Consider the following 17,407-nt stretch of genomic DNA (forward strand, 5'->3'; position numbering starts at 1 on the left):
GTGAGGGTCAGGAGCTAGTCCTAGAGCAGAGGTGCCCGAGCACCATACCACTGCACTAGTTCACCTGTCCTGGAACGTCCTTGCTCTGCGAGGCCTAACGGGGACTAGCCCACTCTAGTCTGTGGCGGGAAGGGACCCCATCTACTCCTTAAGCCTGGACTGGGGGCTCTTCCTACAAAGCTGGATCTGACTGATCCAGGGTCCCTTCTCAAGCCTGAGGCGTCTGATTGCCTTGCTGAGGCCAAGCTTAGATCAGTGTTTTCAGACACTCAACCTGGCTGCAAGGAAGACCAAATATCTGGTTTCTTAATTAACATTCACCAATCCCATGGTTCTAGTTTTAAGTGAGTAGCCTCCCCACCCCCCTTCCCAACGGGTGAGCTTTAAATTCCCACTGTGGGACACAGTTACTGTTTCAAAAGACAAGCTACATAATTAAGGTCTCATTTAATTATTTTTTTAAGTGACATTTTGGTACATCACGGTTTCTAGCAAAATACAGTTTTCAGACACAGTGAGAATAAATTAAGTTGGTTCCAAGTCATGGGATTATTTTAAGGATCTTGGCTCACTTAGGGATGCCTGGCACCTTGGTTTCAGGTGCAAAACAGTAATGTGCAGCACCTGCCCCACTTCCGCAGAAGTCAGTGGAAGAATAAGAAACTTAGTTATATTAGGCAGCCTGTTGACACATGATTCTTCGTTTTAAAAAGTCACTGGGTTTGCGGCTAGCGAGTTAAATGCTAACTCAGAGAGAGACCCCCTCATGTTTCTCTTCCACACCCATCAGGATAGGTCAGCCACATGACAACGGTAGTGATTTGTCTCCAGGAAGCATTTTGTTCACTTGATCAAGCTATTTTTTCTGGTCTGCATGGGAGCCAGCTCCCTCCCCCAGGAACAGATGGAAACAGAGCAGCCATCCTTGCAAACAGCTTGTCAGCCCACAGTTTTCACCCCAGTGCGGTGGGGCTGAGTACTGCTCTTCAGCTCAGCCTCAGCACCGAGTGGCTGCTTGTGCTACAGACGCAAGAGAAGAAATTGACTGAACCATGATTCATTAAATGTTTGTTGGAGCAGCAAAGGCTCCAGCACAAGGGGTTAGTGGCTGGGGAGCTGACAGCAGCCTGCAATGGCCTGTCTGGGTAATACTGACCCTGTGTTTGAGATAGGAAAGGTATGTGTCCCAGCCCAAGGTCAACACGTTCACATATATCACCCGATACTTGGGAGGAAGGAACAGGAAGTTAATCACCTGAGCTGCTGGCCAGATGCACCAGTCTGCCTGGGAAAGAGAATCAAGTATTAAGAAAGGGGAGAAAAGGCTGAGGGGGCAGGGAAGCTATCAGGGATTCGGAGCAGCCTTACCTTGTAAAATTCCCAGAACTTCTCTCTGAGCTCGTCCCAGCTTTCCTCCAGCCTCTGCCCCTCCAGTAACCCCATCCCTGTGCAAGGCACAATTGGTTGCCGGTGAGTGAGCGAGCAGCCCTGGCCCCCTGCTTTACTAGTGTACCTTTGTTCCTGTCCCCTAGTGGTCATCCCGAAAGTTGTAGCAACCGATGAAGTGAGCTGTAGCTCACGAAAGCTCATGCTCAAATAAATTGGTTAGTCTCTAAGGTGCCACAAGTACTCCTTTTCTTTTTGCAAATACAGACTAACACGGCTGTTACTCTGAAACCTGTCATTGAGCCAGGGAGTGTGATCTTTAGTCTCAGCAGGCCAGGGACTTTGCTGGCTCAGCTATATGGGGAGCTTAGTAAGGCAGGGAGAAAAGGCAGTGGCCGTGCTTTCATCTAGTATGGCAGCCACTAACCCATACCTGCTGTGAGCTCTCTGTGTTTATCAGGACAGAACATGCCTCCCAAGGGCTCTGTTCTCCCTCTCAGCTCCATGGGGCAGTACAACCCCCCCATGCCCCAGCAAACGGGAAAACAGGACTGGCTGGAGGAGAGTGAGCTCTCTGAGTCATTGCAAATGCAGCTGCTTAATGCACATGTTGGAATAGAGCCTGGGCACTACACCCACTCCCCAGCCAAGGCAGGGAAACACTTCAGGGGGAAGGAGCAGGCCTGCTTGGTGCAGAAGGGTTTCAATGCTCCCCGACTGATGACTGTTGGAGAGGGCACATGTTTGAATAGTCTATTAGTAACATTTACATGAGAAAGTGATATTAAAAGTTTTACCCAGAAAATACCAGATTCCAAAGGCCGGAGATGCTACTATCTGGTCAATGAAGACTTTCTTCAGGACAATTTTAATTCCTTTTAATCCACTTGCAGGAAATGCTCTGTCTAACCAGAGATACCAGTAATGCACTAACGGGCCCATGCTGCAGCCAATAGCAAACATCCGAACTGCAACAAAATGCCACCTTATTAATAAATACAAATGCCCAGCACAATGCCATCATGCATTATTGACACAGCTCTGTAAGAATATCTGTCCCTTTACAAAAGGTGCATGTACCCTGCCTCACACAAGGACACAGAGACGCATGGAGATGATGGCAGATTTCAGTCTAGAATATTCTGAATGTTGCTTTGACTCCCTGCAAAAATGGCCTTAAAAACAGAATGGTTAAAACCGCAGCAGTTCCCCAAGGGTCGGATGTTGTTGGGAAGTTTGGCCCCAGCAGATGACAGACAGCTGCCACGGTTCACGCACAGAAGGAAGACTGACCTAATAAGCACTAGGCAGAGAGTAGGTATGATCCCCAGATCTACCACTACTAAGCAATGCTGGGGAACTCACCTCATCCTCTCTGGGCCTCGGTGCCCATCTTCCTTTTCTGTCTGGCTGTGACCTCTTCAGGGCAGACATTCTCACTTGCTATGTGTATGCGGCTTTACCCAGCAGAGTGGAGCCCCTTCGCTACCACAATACACATAATAAATAACAGAGTAGACCCCACATGCTGTTTCCAGCCCCCTACTCCCACCCAATGCTGCTGGCAATACAGGCCAAACAGCAGGAGAACTCTCAGGCTGGGCAGAGCCAGGCATGAAGATGCCCCTCATTTCATTTAAATGGATCAGAGGCAGCTGGTGGGTCCTTTCCGGAGGCAGAGGGAGACACTAGAGCCCTGTGAGTGGTATGTGCCCACCCCTCCTGTGGCACAACAGCTGGCTGTCAAACAAGCACACAGCAAACACACCTGTGCGGCCCAGCTCCCGCTTCCGCTCCGGGTCCTTCCTCATTTGCCACGTCTGCTGGACGGTGTCGCCAGTCGCCAGGAGAGCCCCGCAGCTCAGAGTGTTTGTAACCAGGAGCAACCGGCCTCTGAAAAAAGGCTTCCAATACCCCGAGAAGCCAACGAACATCTGTCTGCCACGGGCCAGCATCCTTTGCTCAGCAACAAACCCTCAGCAACCAGGTTGCACCAGCTGTGCCTGCGCCAAAGCGAAACAAAACGTCGGGGTGCTTGGCACTGCGCCAAACCGCTGCCATTGCCCTGGGCAGCCTGGCCTGCTCGTCCCCAGCTCTGTGCCCCACACGCCCACCACGAGTCCCTGCACCCAGCTCCACACGAACCCCGGGGCGGGGGGCTCCCCTGATCTGCCGGGCCCCACCCGTCGCCCGCTCTGCACCCCAGAGCGCCAGCCTGCAGGGCCACACAGGCCTTGGGACGCCCCCTTCAGCCCGAAGTGCGTCTCCCCCTCCTCGCCACAGGCCCTCCCCCCACAAGTGTCCTGTACCCCTCTCCCCACAGCCCCGTGGCCCCCTCCTGCCACAAGTGTCCCGTGCCCCTCCCCCATAGCCCCTCCCCTCACAGCCTCTCCCACAAGTGTCCTGTACCCCTCTCCCCACAGCCCCGTGGCCCCCTCCTGCCTCAAGTGTCCCGTGCCCCTCCCCCAACAGCCCCATGGCCCCTCCCAAGTGTCCTGTACCCCTCTCCCCACAGCCCCCTCCTGCCACAAGTGTCCCGTGCCCCTCCCCCACAGCCCCTCCCCTCACAGCCCCATGCCGCCCCCACGTGTCCTGTACCCCCCGCCCCTCCCCCCGGTGTGTGAAACGTCTCCATTTCCACCAGGTGCGGAGTGCAGCCCGGGCGGGGAGTCGCGGGGCAAAAGGCAGCACCGCGGGGGGGGGGGGGGCGCCGCGGGGGGGGGCGGGTCGCTCAAAGCCGGATCCGGGCGGCTCCCGCGGCCCCGCCTCCGCCTCAGGGCCCTGGACGCCCCCCCGCCCCCGCCCCACCTCAGGGCCCTGGACGCCCCGCCCGCCCCCGCCCCCTGACCCCGGAGGGTCCCGTCTCCTGGGTCGGCTCCGCTCAGCACCTCGCTCCTGCCGGCTCCCGCCGCGCCCCGCGCCCCGTCACGTGACGGCGCTGCGCCTTCCGCTTCCGGGGCCCGGCGGCCGAGGCGGAAGTGCCCTGGGCCCGCGGCCGGTAACCCTAACGGCCCCCCCCGCCCCGCCCCCCCGCTTCCCGCCATTTCCCGCCTGTGGCACCGGCGCCGGAGCAGCCGCCGGGCAGCGCCGAGCACGGGGACGGTACCGGACCTGGCGGCGCAACTGGGCTCTCGGCCGCCCCCCGTCCCGGCTCCTGCCCCCCCCAGGGGCTCTGTGACCCCCCCGTCCCGGCTCCTGCTCCCCCCTCCCGGCTCCTGGCCTCCCCGCTCCCCCAGGAGCTCTGTGACCCCCCGTCCCGGCTCCTGGCCCCCCCAGGGGCTCTGTGACCCCCCCGTCCCGGCTCCTGCTCCCCCCTCCCGGCTCCTGGCCTCCCCGCTCCCCCAGGGGCTCTGTGACCCCCCCTCCCGGCTCCTGCCCCCCCAGGGGCTCTGTGACCCCCCGTCCCGGCTCCTGGCCCCCCCGCTCCCCCAGGGGCTCTGTGACCCCCCCTCCCGGCTCCTGCCCCCCCAGGGGCTCTGTGCTGCCCCCCGCTCCCAGCTCCTGCTCCCCCCTCCCGGCTCCTGGCCCCCCCGCTCCCCCAGGGGCTCTGTGACCCCCCCTCCCGGCTCCTGCCCCCCCAGGGGCTCTGTGACCCCCCGTCCCGGCTCCTGGCCCCCCCGCTCCCCCAGGGGCTCTGTGACCCCCCCTCCCGGCTCCTGCCCCCCCAGGGGCTCTGTGCTGCCCCCCGCTCCCAGCTCCTGCTCCCCCCTCCCGGCTCCTGGCCCCCCCACTCCCCCAGGGGCTCTGTGACCCCCCCTCCCGGCTCCTGCCCCCCCAGGGGCTCTGTGACCTCCCCTCCCGGCTCCTGCACCCCCCCCGCTCCCCCAGGGGCTCTGTGACCCCCCCTCCTGGCTCCTGCCCCCCCCCAGGAGCTCTGTGACTTCCCCTCCCGGCTCCTGCACCCCCCGGGTCCCCCAGGGGCTCTGTGACCCCCCCCGTCCCTGCTCCTGCCCCCCCCAGGGGCTCTGTGACCTCCCCTCCTGGCTCCTGCCCCCCTCTGCTCCCCCAGGGGCTCTGTGACCCCCCCATCCCAGTTCCTGACCCCCCCGGCTCCCCCAGGGGCTCTGTGACCCCCCCACTCCCAGCTCCTGACCCCCCTCGCTCCCCCAGGGGCTCTGTGACCCCCCTGTCCCGGCTCCTGCCCCCCCTCGCTCCCCAAGGAGCTCTGTGACCCCTCCTGGCTCCGCCCCCTCCCCGCCCACTCCCCCTCCACTGCGCTCAGACAGGGGTGCTAGGGGCCCCCAGCCCAGCAGGGCGTGGAGCCTGGGCAGCTGCCGTTGAGCGTTCTGGTGCCCGTGGGCTCACGGCCTGCCCATGCGGCTGGTTGGGTGCACACCAGGCCGTCTGCGAGGGAGTCAGCTTCGCCCCGCCAAGGGCGGTCACAGGACATCACCGCACTGCAGAAGAGATTGCGCTTCTTCCCACCCAAGCAGCCCATCCCGTGGGCCCTGTGCCCACACCCAGCCAGGCAAGGCACCTGACCATGCGGTTCAGCGGGTGCTTTGGAGTCACCAAGAAGTGCTCAGCTTTTCCTTCCAGGCTGTGCCATTTGAGTTGCCCTCTTGTAACCGTTTCCTGGGTTGCCGAGTGCCTTCTCCTCCCGGCCACCCCCTCTGGAACACTTCTCACTTCCCCTCCTGTGGCCCTGGATGGGGAAGCAAGGAGCCAAAGGGGTACCCGTGGGTCCCGCTCAGGAGGTGAAGGACATCCCCTCTGTCCTGGTGATCCTCCCAGCTAAGCTGGGCAGTGCAAGGGCCTCAGCCTGTCAGCAGCTTAACTGCAGTTTGCAAGACCTTGCAAAGAGCCCCGTAGAAGGCCATGGGCCCCTGCTGCCAGGACTGGGCTCAGCAGCTACCACATCAGGGGTTAGGCAAATGCAAGGCTACTGCAGTAAAACCACAGGGAACTCGTGACAACACTTAAATACACTGAGCGTTTCCTGAGCTCAGTCCAGTGGAAGTTCCCCAAGGCACAGAGAAGGCATCTGGCCCCCAGAGCTAGGTCTCTACCCCTCCCCCCAATTTGGTCCAGGCTTCCTACAGCACTGTTTGGCTATGGCACAGAGAAGAGCATCTCCCCAGGGGAGGAGCTTCCAAGAGCCCCTCTTTAGCTGAAAGCTAATGCCCATGTTTGAGATAACCGTGAGCAAGGTGCCATCCCTACCCAGTGGGTGAAGTGAGAGCAGCTGCACCAGAGGGACTGTTACATTTCCCCAGTGTAGACATGGCACCAACATCCCCACACCAGCCTTGCCCCTCACCCCTCCTCCCACCCCACCCCATCCTGGGCTCAGGGCTAGACGCAGGAGAGACCCAAAATGAGAGAGAACTAGGCCAGGCAGTTACTCAGTAGATTCATTTGCAGGAAGGGCATTCCTACTCTGAGTCCCAAAAATCTGCATTTGTGACATCAACACAATTAGAGCAAGTAGAAGGGAATGTACATCAGGCTTGGGAGGGTAAGGCACTGGTCTGTTTGCGTGGAAGGAGGATGGGGCTTAGCGACACAGAACCATTTCCTGGAGGGGCCAGTGGGTAGAGGACATGGAGATGTCGGCATTTGGAGGGGCCGGTGGAGCTAGTTCACATAAGGCATCAGTACGGGCAAAGGGTCAGGTGTCAGGCACCAAATCAGCAAAGCAAATGTAGCGTGTCCCCCAAGATTTGCTGTGCTTAAGGCTTGTCCCCCTCTGGTCACAGCACCCAGCAAGCTGCGCAGCATAAAGCAAGATCTTCAGCCAGTCTTGCTGGTGCCCAAGGCTGGGGCAAAGCAGGGCAGGTGTGGGGCCCCATTCCTGGTTTGGACTGTCTGCTGTGAGAGGCGCAGGTTCCAGCCCAGGGATGGGGCACCTCCTCGGAGAGTGAGCCGGAATGTACCCTCCCTTATGTCATCTCGACAGATCTGGAGAGGGAAGAGCCGAGGGGGTCAGGGAGTTCCCTGATGTGGATAGTTGCTCCTGCGCTTTCAATACGGTGTATTCGACACACACTGGCCGAGATATCTGGAAGCCCTTCCAGGCCCATGCTGCCCAGCTGCTGAGCCAGGCTGCCTACTGGAGTCAGGGTGACAAGATGCCTCTCTCCAGCAGAACCTGCTCTTTTAATCGACTCTCCAGCTGGTGCTGCTCCCTGACCTCTGCAGGGCTCCTGCTGCTGCTCTTCCTGATTAGAAGGCTGGGCTCTCCCTAGCACAGCTCCTGGTGCTAGACACCCTGCGTGAAGAGATGCTTCGAATTCCCATGTCCAAATTCAAACCATCTTGTGCCTTTTCTCCCATCAACCCCCCCTCACAACTGAACTGCCCCCACCTGCAGCAGAGTTTACTGGGCATGAGCCCAGAGCTGACATCATACCAGGCAAAAAGACATCCCCTGCTGCCTCTGGCTGTCTGGTCACCCCAATTGCAAGGCCAGGAGCTGGGGTGCAGGGAGCTGCCCTAGGCTGGGGGTTAATTCAGGCAGAGAGACTGGGTCTTCAGAGGAACTGGGACTCAGCCCCCCCGTCTTTGCAGGCATCTGGCTTTTCACCCTGCAAAGACACAGATCAGTCAGGGACCCTCACGACATTCCAGACACCGGGAGGGGCGTAGAGAGGAAATGGCTGCAGTCGCATTGCTGGAGCACTAAGCCTCGGCCCCTGCCCTTGCCTTGCTCCCCTCCCAGCCGGCCCTGGCCTTTAGCCCCAGCGGGCACCCTGCCAGGGAGGCAGGCAGGCTCGAGCTGCTTGTTCTTTGGGCAGGCAGGACAACAGCTATTCCAGCAGTTCCACCAGTAGAGGGGCGTCCCCGAATCTGGCTAGTGGGCATCCTTTGGGCATGAGCTGGCCAAGGTGCTACTGCAGCTCATTGCCCAGAGCCTGGGGAGCAGGGCGCTGTGAGCGTGGTGCACTGGGAACAGCTGCCCACACAGGGTTTCATGCATTGCCAGGGTCCACTCACCGTGTACATCTCACAAACCATCTTGAACAGAGCACTCTGCGCTCGCTCCTGGAGAGCGTCTGTGTGTTTCTGAGCAGGAGAGAGAGAGGACAAATCGGTGTCAGCAACTGGACAAGCCCATTCCAGGGCTCAGCCTCTGGCTGGAGAAGGCAGGCAGGTGCTCAGTAATTCCTCCAGGAATCTAGACATGCCTTTTGCTAGGGCTGCTGCCTGGAACACGAGCGACAGCTCTGCAGCGCTTTGCTCCGGACGCACAGGACGAGATGGAGTGAGATCGGATGGTGCTACCTGACTGCGTCAGTCGCTACCTGCATGGTGCCCTCAGCATTCACCGGGGTCCCTGTTTGAGCAGCTGCAGAATGGGTGTGTTTCTTGTCAGCACAAAACCAGGGCTTGTGTCTGAGCACAGCGCAGCCTCTTGGGGGCTATGGCTCGGGTACAGAACATGCAGCCCGCCAGGGAAAGTCAGTGTGAAATCCCCTTGCGGCCCAAGGCCCAAATCATTGCACCCATGGGGGACATCGGTCACACCTGGGCCAAGTGGGTACAATGTGTCACCTGAGCAGAGCAGCAGCATCAGGCCCCCACGTGGCCCAGGTGTAAGTGACGCGACGTGGTGTCAGGCAGGGGAGTGCCACGCCTCAAGCAGGACGGGCTCAAGGGGACACAGCAGAACTGCATGCAGGGAGCTCACACCGCACCTGGCTGGAGCCAGTCCCTTGGATTCAGTTTCCTGAGCAGATTCACCCCAAAGCAAGTGGATGTTCATAGAATCATAGAATATCAGGGTTGGAAGGGACCTCAGGAGGTCATCTAGTCCAACCCCCTGCTCAAAGCAGGACCAATCCCCAACTAAATCATCCCAGCCAGGGCTTTGTCAAGCCTGACCTTAAAAATATCTAAGGAAGGAGATTCCAACACCTCCCTAGGTAACGCATTCCAGTGTTTCTCCACCCTCCTAGTGAAAAAGTTTTTCCTAATATCCAGCCTAAACCTTCTCCACTGCAACTTGAGACCATTACTCCTCATTCTGTCATCTGCTACCACTGAGATCCATCCTCTTTGGAATCCCCTTTCAGGTAGTTGAAAGCAGCTATCAAATCCCCCCTCATTCTTCTCTTCCGCAGACTAAACTTCCCTCAGCCTCTCCTCATAAGTCATGTGTTCCAGTCCTCTAATCATTTTTGTTGCCCTCCGCTGGACTCTTTCCAATTTATCCACATCCTTCTTGTAGTGTGGGGCCTAAAACTGGACACAGTACTCCAGATCGAATAGAGGGGAACGATCACATCCCTTGATCTGTTGGCAATGCCCCTATGTTTCCTGCCCCTTTGTCTTCACTGCAGGGCAACCAAGGGCAGCCAGATGAGGCTCATGCAGCGGCAGGGCCTGGCTGCTGAGATAAAGCATTTCCTCAAAAACTCTGCAACAACTTTCACCCTTCGCTTCACCACAAAGACAGGCTCTGTGGGTGCTTCTGAGAGCCGTTCATTCTTCCCAAATCCCACAATGCATTGCACTCAAGTCACCTACCAGAGCTAGATACCAGGTGCATGGGCTCCATAGCATTAACAGGCATGTGCTTTGGGACGCCCCCCCGTATTTCACATGCTAGGTGGCTGGTGCTCCCATGCTGTAACACCTAGCTCTGTGTGGGACTGCAAGAGACTGACCCTCTGGCTACGAGACCCACCGACTGCCCTGCCTCAGTGTTCTCAAGGGCAATAGGCCTGGGTTTTGGAGCTGAAGGTCCCAGGTTCTAGCCCGTGCTTCCCATGCACGTCTATTATCTGCAGCACATGGACGCTGCACTGAACTTCTGGCTCTGGTTGCTGCCCACTGATTCACTGTGTGGCAATGCCCATGGGCCCTGCCAGCATTTCAGCAGGAAGGCCACAAGGCACCATGTCTCCTACCCCATTGACGAGGATCCATGGCACGTAGTTATGGGGTGGGTTGAGGGCATCTGTCAGTTGAGCATTGTGGTGCATCAGCTTGTTCCCCAGATCTCCTGTCACGCAGGCCGTGATCTCAGCCAGCTGGGTAGTTGGGGCATAGACCTGCAGGCACTGCGAGGAGAGGAGTAGTCAGAACCAGTGCAGAGAGCTGGTTACCCAACTCCCCACCACATAGGAAGGCTGAGGCCAGGGGCTCTTATCTGTTCTGAACTCATTAACTCATAGTGCAGGCTGGAAGCACAACGGGCCATGGGACTCAGCCAGTCCCAGGGGCAACCCCCGTGACTGCCTGCATAATGCTAGAGTCTCCAGAGCATGTCCCAGTTCACCTGCCACCTGGGCCTCACTCCTGCAGAGCACCTCTGGAGTGAGGGCAGGTGCCTGGTGGCAGCACGGAGGGGAAAGCGTCCTCGCAGTCCACATGGGATGGCTGAGGCGTGGCAAGAAATGGACATGGCCTTGTCCTTGTCACTAAGCTGCAAATGGCCAAGGCCGGATGTCCCACCAGGCACAGATTGGCAGGAAATGCCAGCCCTTCTGGGCGTTGGGTCAAGACACTTGATTGGACCTGGGCAGGGGAACAAGGGGCAAGTGGAAGGGGGGTTACTGTGGGGTGGGTGCAGAGACCAGCTGGCTGAGGCAGCTCCCCCCAGGACTTGATTGAACCAACGGAGTTTTATAGCTCTGGGCCCGCCCAGCACTGCCAACATACAGCTGCAAGATTCTCGACCACAGAGCCCGCCGATTCCATGCAGAAGATCACAGGGAAAGACTGATCAAAGTCCTTCAGCTGGTACATCAGGCAGGTCTGGAAGAGCAGGGCAAGCCACAGTGTTAGTGCCCTGAGCCCAGCGGGAACATACCCAGGAGCAGAAGCCCTGTCTGAAGAGCCCAGAGAGGCTGTGCCCCGGGGGTTCTCCAGCTGGCAGAGCCTAACATGACCAGCTTCTCCTCCTAGGGAGAGAGGAATGGCTGCAGGGGGAGCCCCACACTTCACTGTCAACTGGGAGAGTCCTATGGAGTCCTTTCCCCAAGGTGGGATGATGCTGAGAGGCCTATAATGAGGCAGCTGAGGGGCAACCCCCCCGAATCCGCTATCTGTGGAAGGCCCCGGGGAAGGTGTTGCTGCTCTCTGATGTTCACCCCGAGATGTCCTGGCTCACCCCCATAGATCACACCTGGGTCTGGCTCCCGATGCCAGCACAGCTGCCTGAGTGGTTCCTGGACTCTGCCCTGTGGGGCCAGGGGCCTCCTTGCTCCTTCCCTTGTGCCAGCAAGGATGTGAAACTCAGCAACTCGAGTGTCACATGGTGACTGTGCTGAGGCCACACGTGGGACAGGGCCTAATTCCACCCCAGGCTAGTCCCATAGCAGAGCCCTTGCGGCTCTCACCATGGGCCCCACCTCCGGGCCAGGGACGAGGGAGCCCTGCCCCCTCCTCCCCCACTCCAAGCACAGCTAGTGAGTCCAAGTCGCCCCTGGCTCAGTGACACAGGGGTGGGGCGGAGTGTGGGGGGTCCCATCACCTAACCAGGAGCCACTGTTTCCTTCCATCCCGCTGTCCTGCACATTCCACCGACAGCACACCCCCCCCCCCTCAATCCTAATGCCATGCCTGGGGCCAGCCCCACCTCAATCATGTTCCCCTTGCACTCTGGTTCGCCATGCTGGCATTCGAACTGCCACTTCCCGCTGACGTTCTTCTCCTGCAAAGGAAACCGAGTCAGAGCCTAAGATAACACTACCCCTCCCCCACACTTCCCCCTCGCCCCATAGCGTGTGCCCCACACGCCCTGCCAGGATCAGGGCAGTGGGGGGAGGGAAGACCAGGCTATGGGGACAGAACAGTCATGCAGTCCCTACCCTTGGCTCAAACTGGGGTGCAGGGCCCTTCCCCCCCCCTCTGCAGCCAGAGACTCTGCCGCTTACCTGGGCATTTCCGTACGGCACCAGTGTGATGTTCATGATGTCACTGAGCATCACCCAGGTGGGGAAGAGCTGGGTGACCAGGAAGCCGCGGCAGGCCGGGCACAGGCTCTCGTAATACAGGCTCAGCGACACAGGGTCGGCTGCCTGGGGGCGGCGGTAGAAGTTGGTGCATTGCTTCTCCACCTGCGGGCAGTGAAAGATACGGGGAGCGGGGATGAGCAGCAGGGTTGGGACCGGCAGAACCAGGACTGGCACAGACCCCATTGCCCCAAAGAGCGAGCTGGGACCCGGCCATCCTGAGCTCTGGTTCCGGCTCGGTCACAGGCAAACCGGGCGTGCACAAGGGAGTCATGAGCCTCTTGGGGCATGTGGAGGAGAAACCTGACCCTGCTGGGAGCCACCAGGGTGCTGCAGCAGCTGCTCTGCTCAACCCGTTTATGCAACAGCCAGCAAGGGGCCTGGGGACAAAGTCCCTTCCCCAGAGGCGCTTGACGGACAGGATGGGGGTGCCACCCGGAGTCGTGTTTAAATAGCAACCAAGTGAGCTGGTGCCGACAGGTGCACGGAGGGTCCCTGTCCTAGGACTGTGCTCTGCCTCCAGCCCAGCTCATTTGTATTTTAGAGGAAACAGCTGGGAGACCTGCCAGCCCTCCCCAAGAATCCAGGCCAGAAGGGAAGTGAAACAGGATGCCGGGGCTTTCAGTGGGGCTTTCTGGGGAGCTGCAGCCGAGCCTGCCACACACCAAACAGCTGCTGGGGCTTTCCAAGGGGATTTTCTCAATCCACTTGGTTCAAACGTGCACTTCAAACGCTTAGCGAAATGAGTCCACACCCCACGGAGGGATTGGGGGGTGGGGGAAACATCCAGGTCCAGAGCACTCAAGGGCTTTTTTCCTTCTGGTTCCGAGTGCACATCCGGGCCCCTAGACTCTCTCCTGCTTCAACGTCCCATCAGACCCAGTTCTGGCTTCTGTTCAATGGGCAGAATCCAACCCAGCAACTGGGGCATTAGCAGACAAGCCTGTAAGCAACACACGCAGCAGAGCCTGGCTCCCGTTGGCAGGCCGGGCCTGCGGGGCCCATGGGGCCAGAGCTCAGGGCTCTGGCTCCCATCGCCAGGCTGGACCTATGGGGACAGACCCTGGGGCTCTGGCTCACGTTGCTAGGCCAGGCCTGTGGGGCCCATGGGGACAGACCCCGGCCAGGGCTCTATCTCCCATCACCAGGCTGCGCCTGTGGGGTCCATGGGGACTAGGTGACCAGATGTCCTGATTTTATAGGCACAGTCCCGATATTCAGAACTTTGTCATATATAGGTGCCTATAACCCCCCACCACTGATTTTTTACACTTGCTGTCTGGTCACCCGAATGGGGACAGACCCCCGGGGCTCAGGCTCCTGTCGCCAGGCCGGGCCCGCGGGGACAGACCCCCGGGGCTCGGGCTCCTGTCGCCAGGCCGGGCCCGCGGGGTGGACTGAAGCTGAGAGTTTGGAGTAGCGCCTGGTCAGGGCTGCCAGTTTCTGAGCCCCGCACTCTGAAGCCCACGCAGTGGTTGTGCAGCTTCAGGCCCCGCTCCCGCTCCGCCATGGGAGGGTTATTAATGGCTGCTGTGCTCAGAGCGGCAGAAAAAGCAGAAGTATCACCAATACCCCCACACAGCTGGATGGGGCGAGGGCAGAGCAGGCTGGGCCGTGGCAAGGGTGCGGGGACGGAGGTCAGGAGCTGCACGGCAGCGCAGCTCTCCCATGGGGATGGCAAATGGACCAGGGCCCCAGCTGGCTCCCTCTTGAGCCAGGGACAGGGGCCAGCTTCCCCCTGCCCTGCAGGCTCTCTCCTGAGCCTGCCCACGTCAGGGAGGCCAGGGGCAGCTCTGAGCCACCAGGCGAGGCGCAGGGTCCGAATGGCGGGGCTCCCCCAGCCTGAGGCTTCTGCCAGCGCTGAAGGCCTGGGCTCGGCTCAGGGGGTGACTAAGGAACAGGGAGGTGTGGGGAGTTAGCCGGAGCTAGGAGGCTGTTCAGCACCATGAAGAGCTCAGGATCCAGGCGCTGCAGCGTGCTGCCCCTTTAGGCCTGGGGCCACGGCCACAGGCAGTCACTGGCACTGGGCACTGCTACCCCTGGATCATAGGGTAAAGAGCAGGAACCAGACGCTTGCTGGGTCCCATGTACAACCCCTGTGGGGGCGGGGGGGGGGGGAGGCACAGCGTTGTCTGCGCTGCTCCCAGTGAGGCACAGGAGATTACAATTAAGAGCTTGGAACCTGGTGCCTAGATATTGGGGTGATGGGCAAATTCTACGCTGGGCAGGCAGGAACTCAGGCTGGGGGAGTGGGGGGTTCTTTCTCCGCCTTGTGCTTATTTTTCCCAGCTCTGCCCCTATCCTGAAGCTCATGGGGATAGGGCTGCTGCTGCTGCAGTGGAGAGCTGAGGGGGGCTAGCCCCTAGAGGCAAACCTCTCTCCCTTCCCCACAGCGCCCGAGGAACGCCTCCTCTTATGGACACATCCACAGCCAGGAGCCCAGGGGCTTGTGGCCTGCGAGTCTGCTCGGGGCAGGCTGGGTGCCTGCTGAGTGGGTTGCAAGGCCCCAGCCCCAGGGGGAAGGAGTCAGCACTGTCTGCCTTTTACCCAGCCTTGCCCCTGCGAAAGCGAGGGGACAAGGGATGGGAAGGGATTTGCTGTGTCTCACAGGGGGCCCGTAGGCAACACTGGTGTTGGAGTATCAGTGAGTACATGTACTCCCCCCGAGTCTCCAGGGGTCTGAGCCGGTTTCTCTGCGGTCAGGGTCACTGAGGGGGAAGCTCAGCTCAGCCTTGTTGTGAAAGGACCAGGCAGGTTCTCCGCTTTCCCAAGACCAGAGAGGAAGCAGCTGCTGCCAAACCCACAGGACAGAGCAGGGCGAGATGCCAGCTCCCCAGCTCCTGCTTGGAGCTCCCCAAGGACAGGCTGCCCTGAGTCGTCCCCCTTACCTGGCAGGCCATGGCAATCTTCCAGGAGCTGCACAAGAGCCTGGGCGGGTAGTTACAGGCTGGCAGGGAGTCCCCACCGCTCACAGCCCAGAGGGCCAGGGCAGCCAGCAGCCAGCGGCTCATGGTGCGATCAGCCTGGAGGGGAGCCAGAGTGAGTAGAGCTGGGGAAGGAGCTGGGACTTTCAACGCTCTCTGGTCCCGCCTTCAGCTGCCTGCCTGCCTGCCCGCCCGCCCAACTCGGCCTGTTCTTCCTCCTCCTGTGCCTGCCCCACCTTCCAGCTCAGCCCCTGCTGACACCCGGAAGAGCAATCACATCTGGGCACCAGAGAGGGGGCAGGGGACAGTGGGACGGAACGAGCCGTGCACTGACCACCTCCTGCACACACCTTTCACTGTATGGGGGTAACACCCCCAAACCCCGGGGAGGGGTCAGGGTGCTAGGTGCTGTACAACCTCCCAAAGGGGCTCACAGTCTACATGCAGGACAAGGGGGAACAGGTGAGGCAGCGGTGGGATGGAGGTGAAGGCAGCAGGCTGGCAGGACAGGACAGTGGCGCTGCGGAGACCGAGAGAGAGGGTCTCCCTCTGTCCCAGGGCAGCATTGCTCGGAGCTGCCTGGCCCCCATTGTGCCTGTTGAAATCAGCAGCAGTCCCCCTGGAACGCACGGAGACCAGGAGGCTCCCAGGGCTGGGCTGGGGCCTGCTCCCTTCCCAGCAGTTCAATGGGGGATTTATTTGCACAGGAGGGTGAATCGGCCTGTAACCCACCCCCTGGGGAAAGGGCCCCTTGCTGCCCCCAGAGCCAAGGCTGCTTCCCAGGTGCCGTGGGGCAGGCAGGCTCAGAGGCAGCTCAGGGAATTAGTGCCCCGGAGGCTCTCAGCCCCCCCTGCTTCACATTGGGGGCAGGCTGGCAGGAGAGGGGTCTGCACAGCCATAGGCTCAACCCCTCCCAATTAGATGAGGGACAAGGGGCTACACATGCACAGCGCCCTCCCCAGCCCTCCCCACTGGCTGCCTGCTCCACCACGTCTGCGCACACACCATTCCTTGGGCCCCAGCAGACACTGAGCGAGCGCCACGCATGGCCTCCTGGCTGCTGGCAGGTCACACCACAGCCCTGCTGCTCCGACTGGCACGCCAGGGCAATGGCCTTGGGCATTACCTGGGGGAGGCCCTTTTGAACTGGTGAGAAGTCGAGAGGCTCAGGATGTTGCCTGGGCAGAACAGCTTGCATTGGCACCCTGGCCACAGGCTCCCTGTGCGACTTGTCCAGCCCCCAGGCGGGCGGGTGGCCAGCAGTTGCTGAGGGAAGAGTGGAAAGCACCATGCAAGCCCTGGGTGCAGGTCTATGCTGGGGTGAACATAGGACACCCTGTGGCATTCCCACGGCCGGTTCCATAGATAAAATGCTACAAGCTACTGTCCCCAATGGCCATGGGGAGACTTCTACACATGACCCCCACGCTGAGCCAACAGCCCCTATCCCCCTGCATTACCCTGAACAGTGCCCGAGGACACCAAGTCCCAGAAGTGCTGGCTACTTCCCATGGCACAAAAATCTGCTGGCCACACTGATGTGAGAGATTTGAGGAACTTCCCTTTTCTAGGGAAAAACAACATATGGCCACTTCCTGCCCTGTCAGGGGGTCAGCTTGTCACAAGCTTGTCTCCCCGGGGTCCACATCTCCCCCTGCTCAGTAGGGAGAGCCTGGGACACCAGCAGCCCCCAGTTAGGGATCCAGGGCCTAATGCGCATGAGATTCAGTGACTTTCTCTTGGACGCGATGGGAAATCCACCCCATCACAAGCTGGCTGGGCAAGAGAGCTTTCCACTGCCATGGGGGCCCAGAGTCACGTCTTACTGGGGTCACATGCTCCCTCCATGGGTCCCCCATGCACTGCAGCCTCCTGTGGGCAGGCCTGGAGCAGCGCAGTTGGACCCTGGTGGGAGGGTCTTTGTCTGGCAATTGACACCTTCTAAACAACTGGACAGGCCTCTCCCTGCCAGAGGCACCTGGAGCCCTGCAGAGGCGGTGGGTGCTGCCTGCCAGAGCGTGAGCGGTGGAGAACTCCCACACGGGGCCCAGTTTTACCTGCTGTTCTCTGCAGCACAGATAACCAGCCGGCTCCTGCTCCAGAGCTCCCCAGCGAGATAATTTAACCCTCTGGGGAAAAGGCAGAAGTCAGACAAAAAACACTCCTGAACTTACAAGAACATTTTAAAAGAATTAA

General features: G+C 59.9%; 2 protein-coding genes across 6 annotated transcripts; both read right to left on the reverse strand.

The window, feature by feature from the left end:
- Positions 1-428: 428 nt before the first annotated feature.
- On the reverse strand, positions 429-4,341 carry MPV17L2 (MPV17 mitochondrial inner membrane protein like 2). Of its 2 annotated transcripts, none has more exons than XM_073323678.1 (6): positions 4,275-4,341; positions 3,155-3,389; positions 2,184-2,354; positions 1,369-1,445; positions 1,157-1,285; positions 429-1,020 (listed from the first exon to the last, which is right to left on the reverse strand). In XM_073323678.1, the coding sequence occupies exons 2-6, from the start codon at positions 3,339-3,341 to the stop codon at positions 940-942; spliced, it is 645 nt and encodes a 214-aa protein (XP_073179779.1). In that variant the 5' UTR covers positions 3,342-3,389; positions 4,275-4,341; the 3' UTR covers positions 429-939. The 2 variants fall into 2 exon arrangements, with proteins under 2 accessions (XP_073179779.1, XP_073179780.1); XM_073323679.2 differs by having other exon boundaries at positions 4,235-4,283.
- A 2,381-nt stretch (positions 4,342-6,722) lies between these two features.
- Positions 6,723-17,349, reverse strand: IFI30 (IFI30 lysosomal thiol reductase). 4 transcript variants are annotated; one of them, XM_073324595.2, is made up of 9 exons: positions 17,269-17,349; positions 16,338-16,477; positions 15,176-15,310; positions 12,210-12,392; positions 11,912-11,986; positions 10,993-11,088; positions 10,239-10,391; positions 8,323-8,391; positions 6,723-7,913 (listed from the first exon to the last, which is right to left on the reverse strand). In XM_073324595.2, exons 2-9 carry the CDS (start codon positions 16,407-16,409, stop codon positions 7,860-7,862), a joined length of 837 nt encoding a protein of 278 aa, XP_073180696.1. In that variant the 5' UTR covers positions 16,410-16,477; positions 17,269-17,349; the 3' UTR covers positions 6,723-7,859. The 4 variants fall into 4 exon arrangements, with proteins under 4 accessions (XP_073180696.1, XP_073180697.1, XP_073180693.1 ...); XM_073324596.2 differs by lacking the exon at positions 16,338-16,477 and having other exon boundaries at positions 17,269-17,339; XM_073324592.2 differs by lacking the exon at positions 17,269-17,349 and having other exon boundaries at positions 16,338-16,517.
- Positions 17,350-17,407: the final 58 nt, after the last annotated feature.

This window comes from Lepidochelys kempii, chromosome 25 (assembly GCF_965140285.1).
Source record: "Lepidochelys kempii isolate rLepKem1 chromosome 25, rLepKem1.hap1, whole genome shotgun sequence".
Classification (NCBI taxonomy): domain Eukaryota; kingdom Metazoa; phylum Chordata; order Testudines; family Cheloniidae; genus Lepidochelys; species Lepidochelys kempii.

What these genes read in the sequence shown, in the direction of transcription:
- MPV17L2 (XM_073323678.1), bottom strand. Translation starts at nt 3,341, where the DNA reads ATGCTGGCCCGTGGCAGACAGATGTTCGTTGGCTTCTCGGGGTATTGG. An exon ending in GCGGGAGCTGGGCCGCACAG is followed by an intron (nt 2,355 to 3,154) that starts GTGTGTTTGCTG and finishes ATTTTGTTGCAG; the next exon opens with TTCGGATGTTTGCTATTGGC. An exon ending in AGTTCTGGGAATTTTACAAG is followed by an intron (nt 1,286 to 1,368) that starts GTAAGGCTGCTC and finishes TCTCTTTCCCAG; the next exon opens with GCAGACTGGTGCATCTGGCC.
- IFI30 (XM_073324592.2), bottom strand. Translation starts at nt 16,502, where the DNA reads ATGGTGCTTTCCACTCTTCCCTCAGCAACTGCTGGCCACCCGCCCGCC. An exon ending in TTCAAAAGGGCCTCCCCCAG is followed by an intron (nt 15,311 to 16,337) that starts GTAATGCCCAAG and finishes GCTCCCCTCCAG; the next exon opens with GCTGATCGCACCATGAGCCG. An exon ending in TGCCGTACGGAAATGCCCAG is followed by an intron (nt 11,987 to 12,209) that starts GTAAGCGGCAGA and finishes TTTCCTTTGCAG; the next exon opens with GAGAAGAACGTCAGCGGGAA.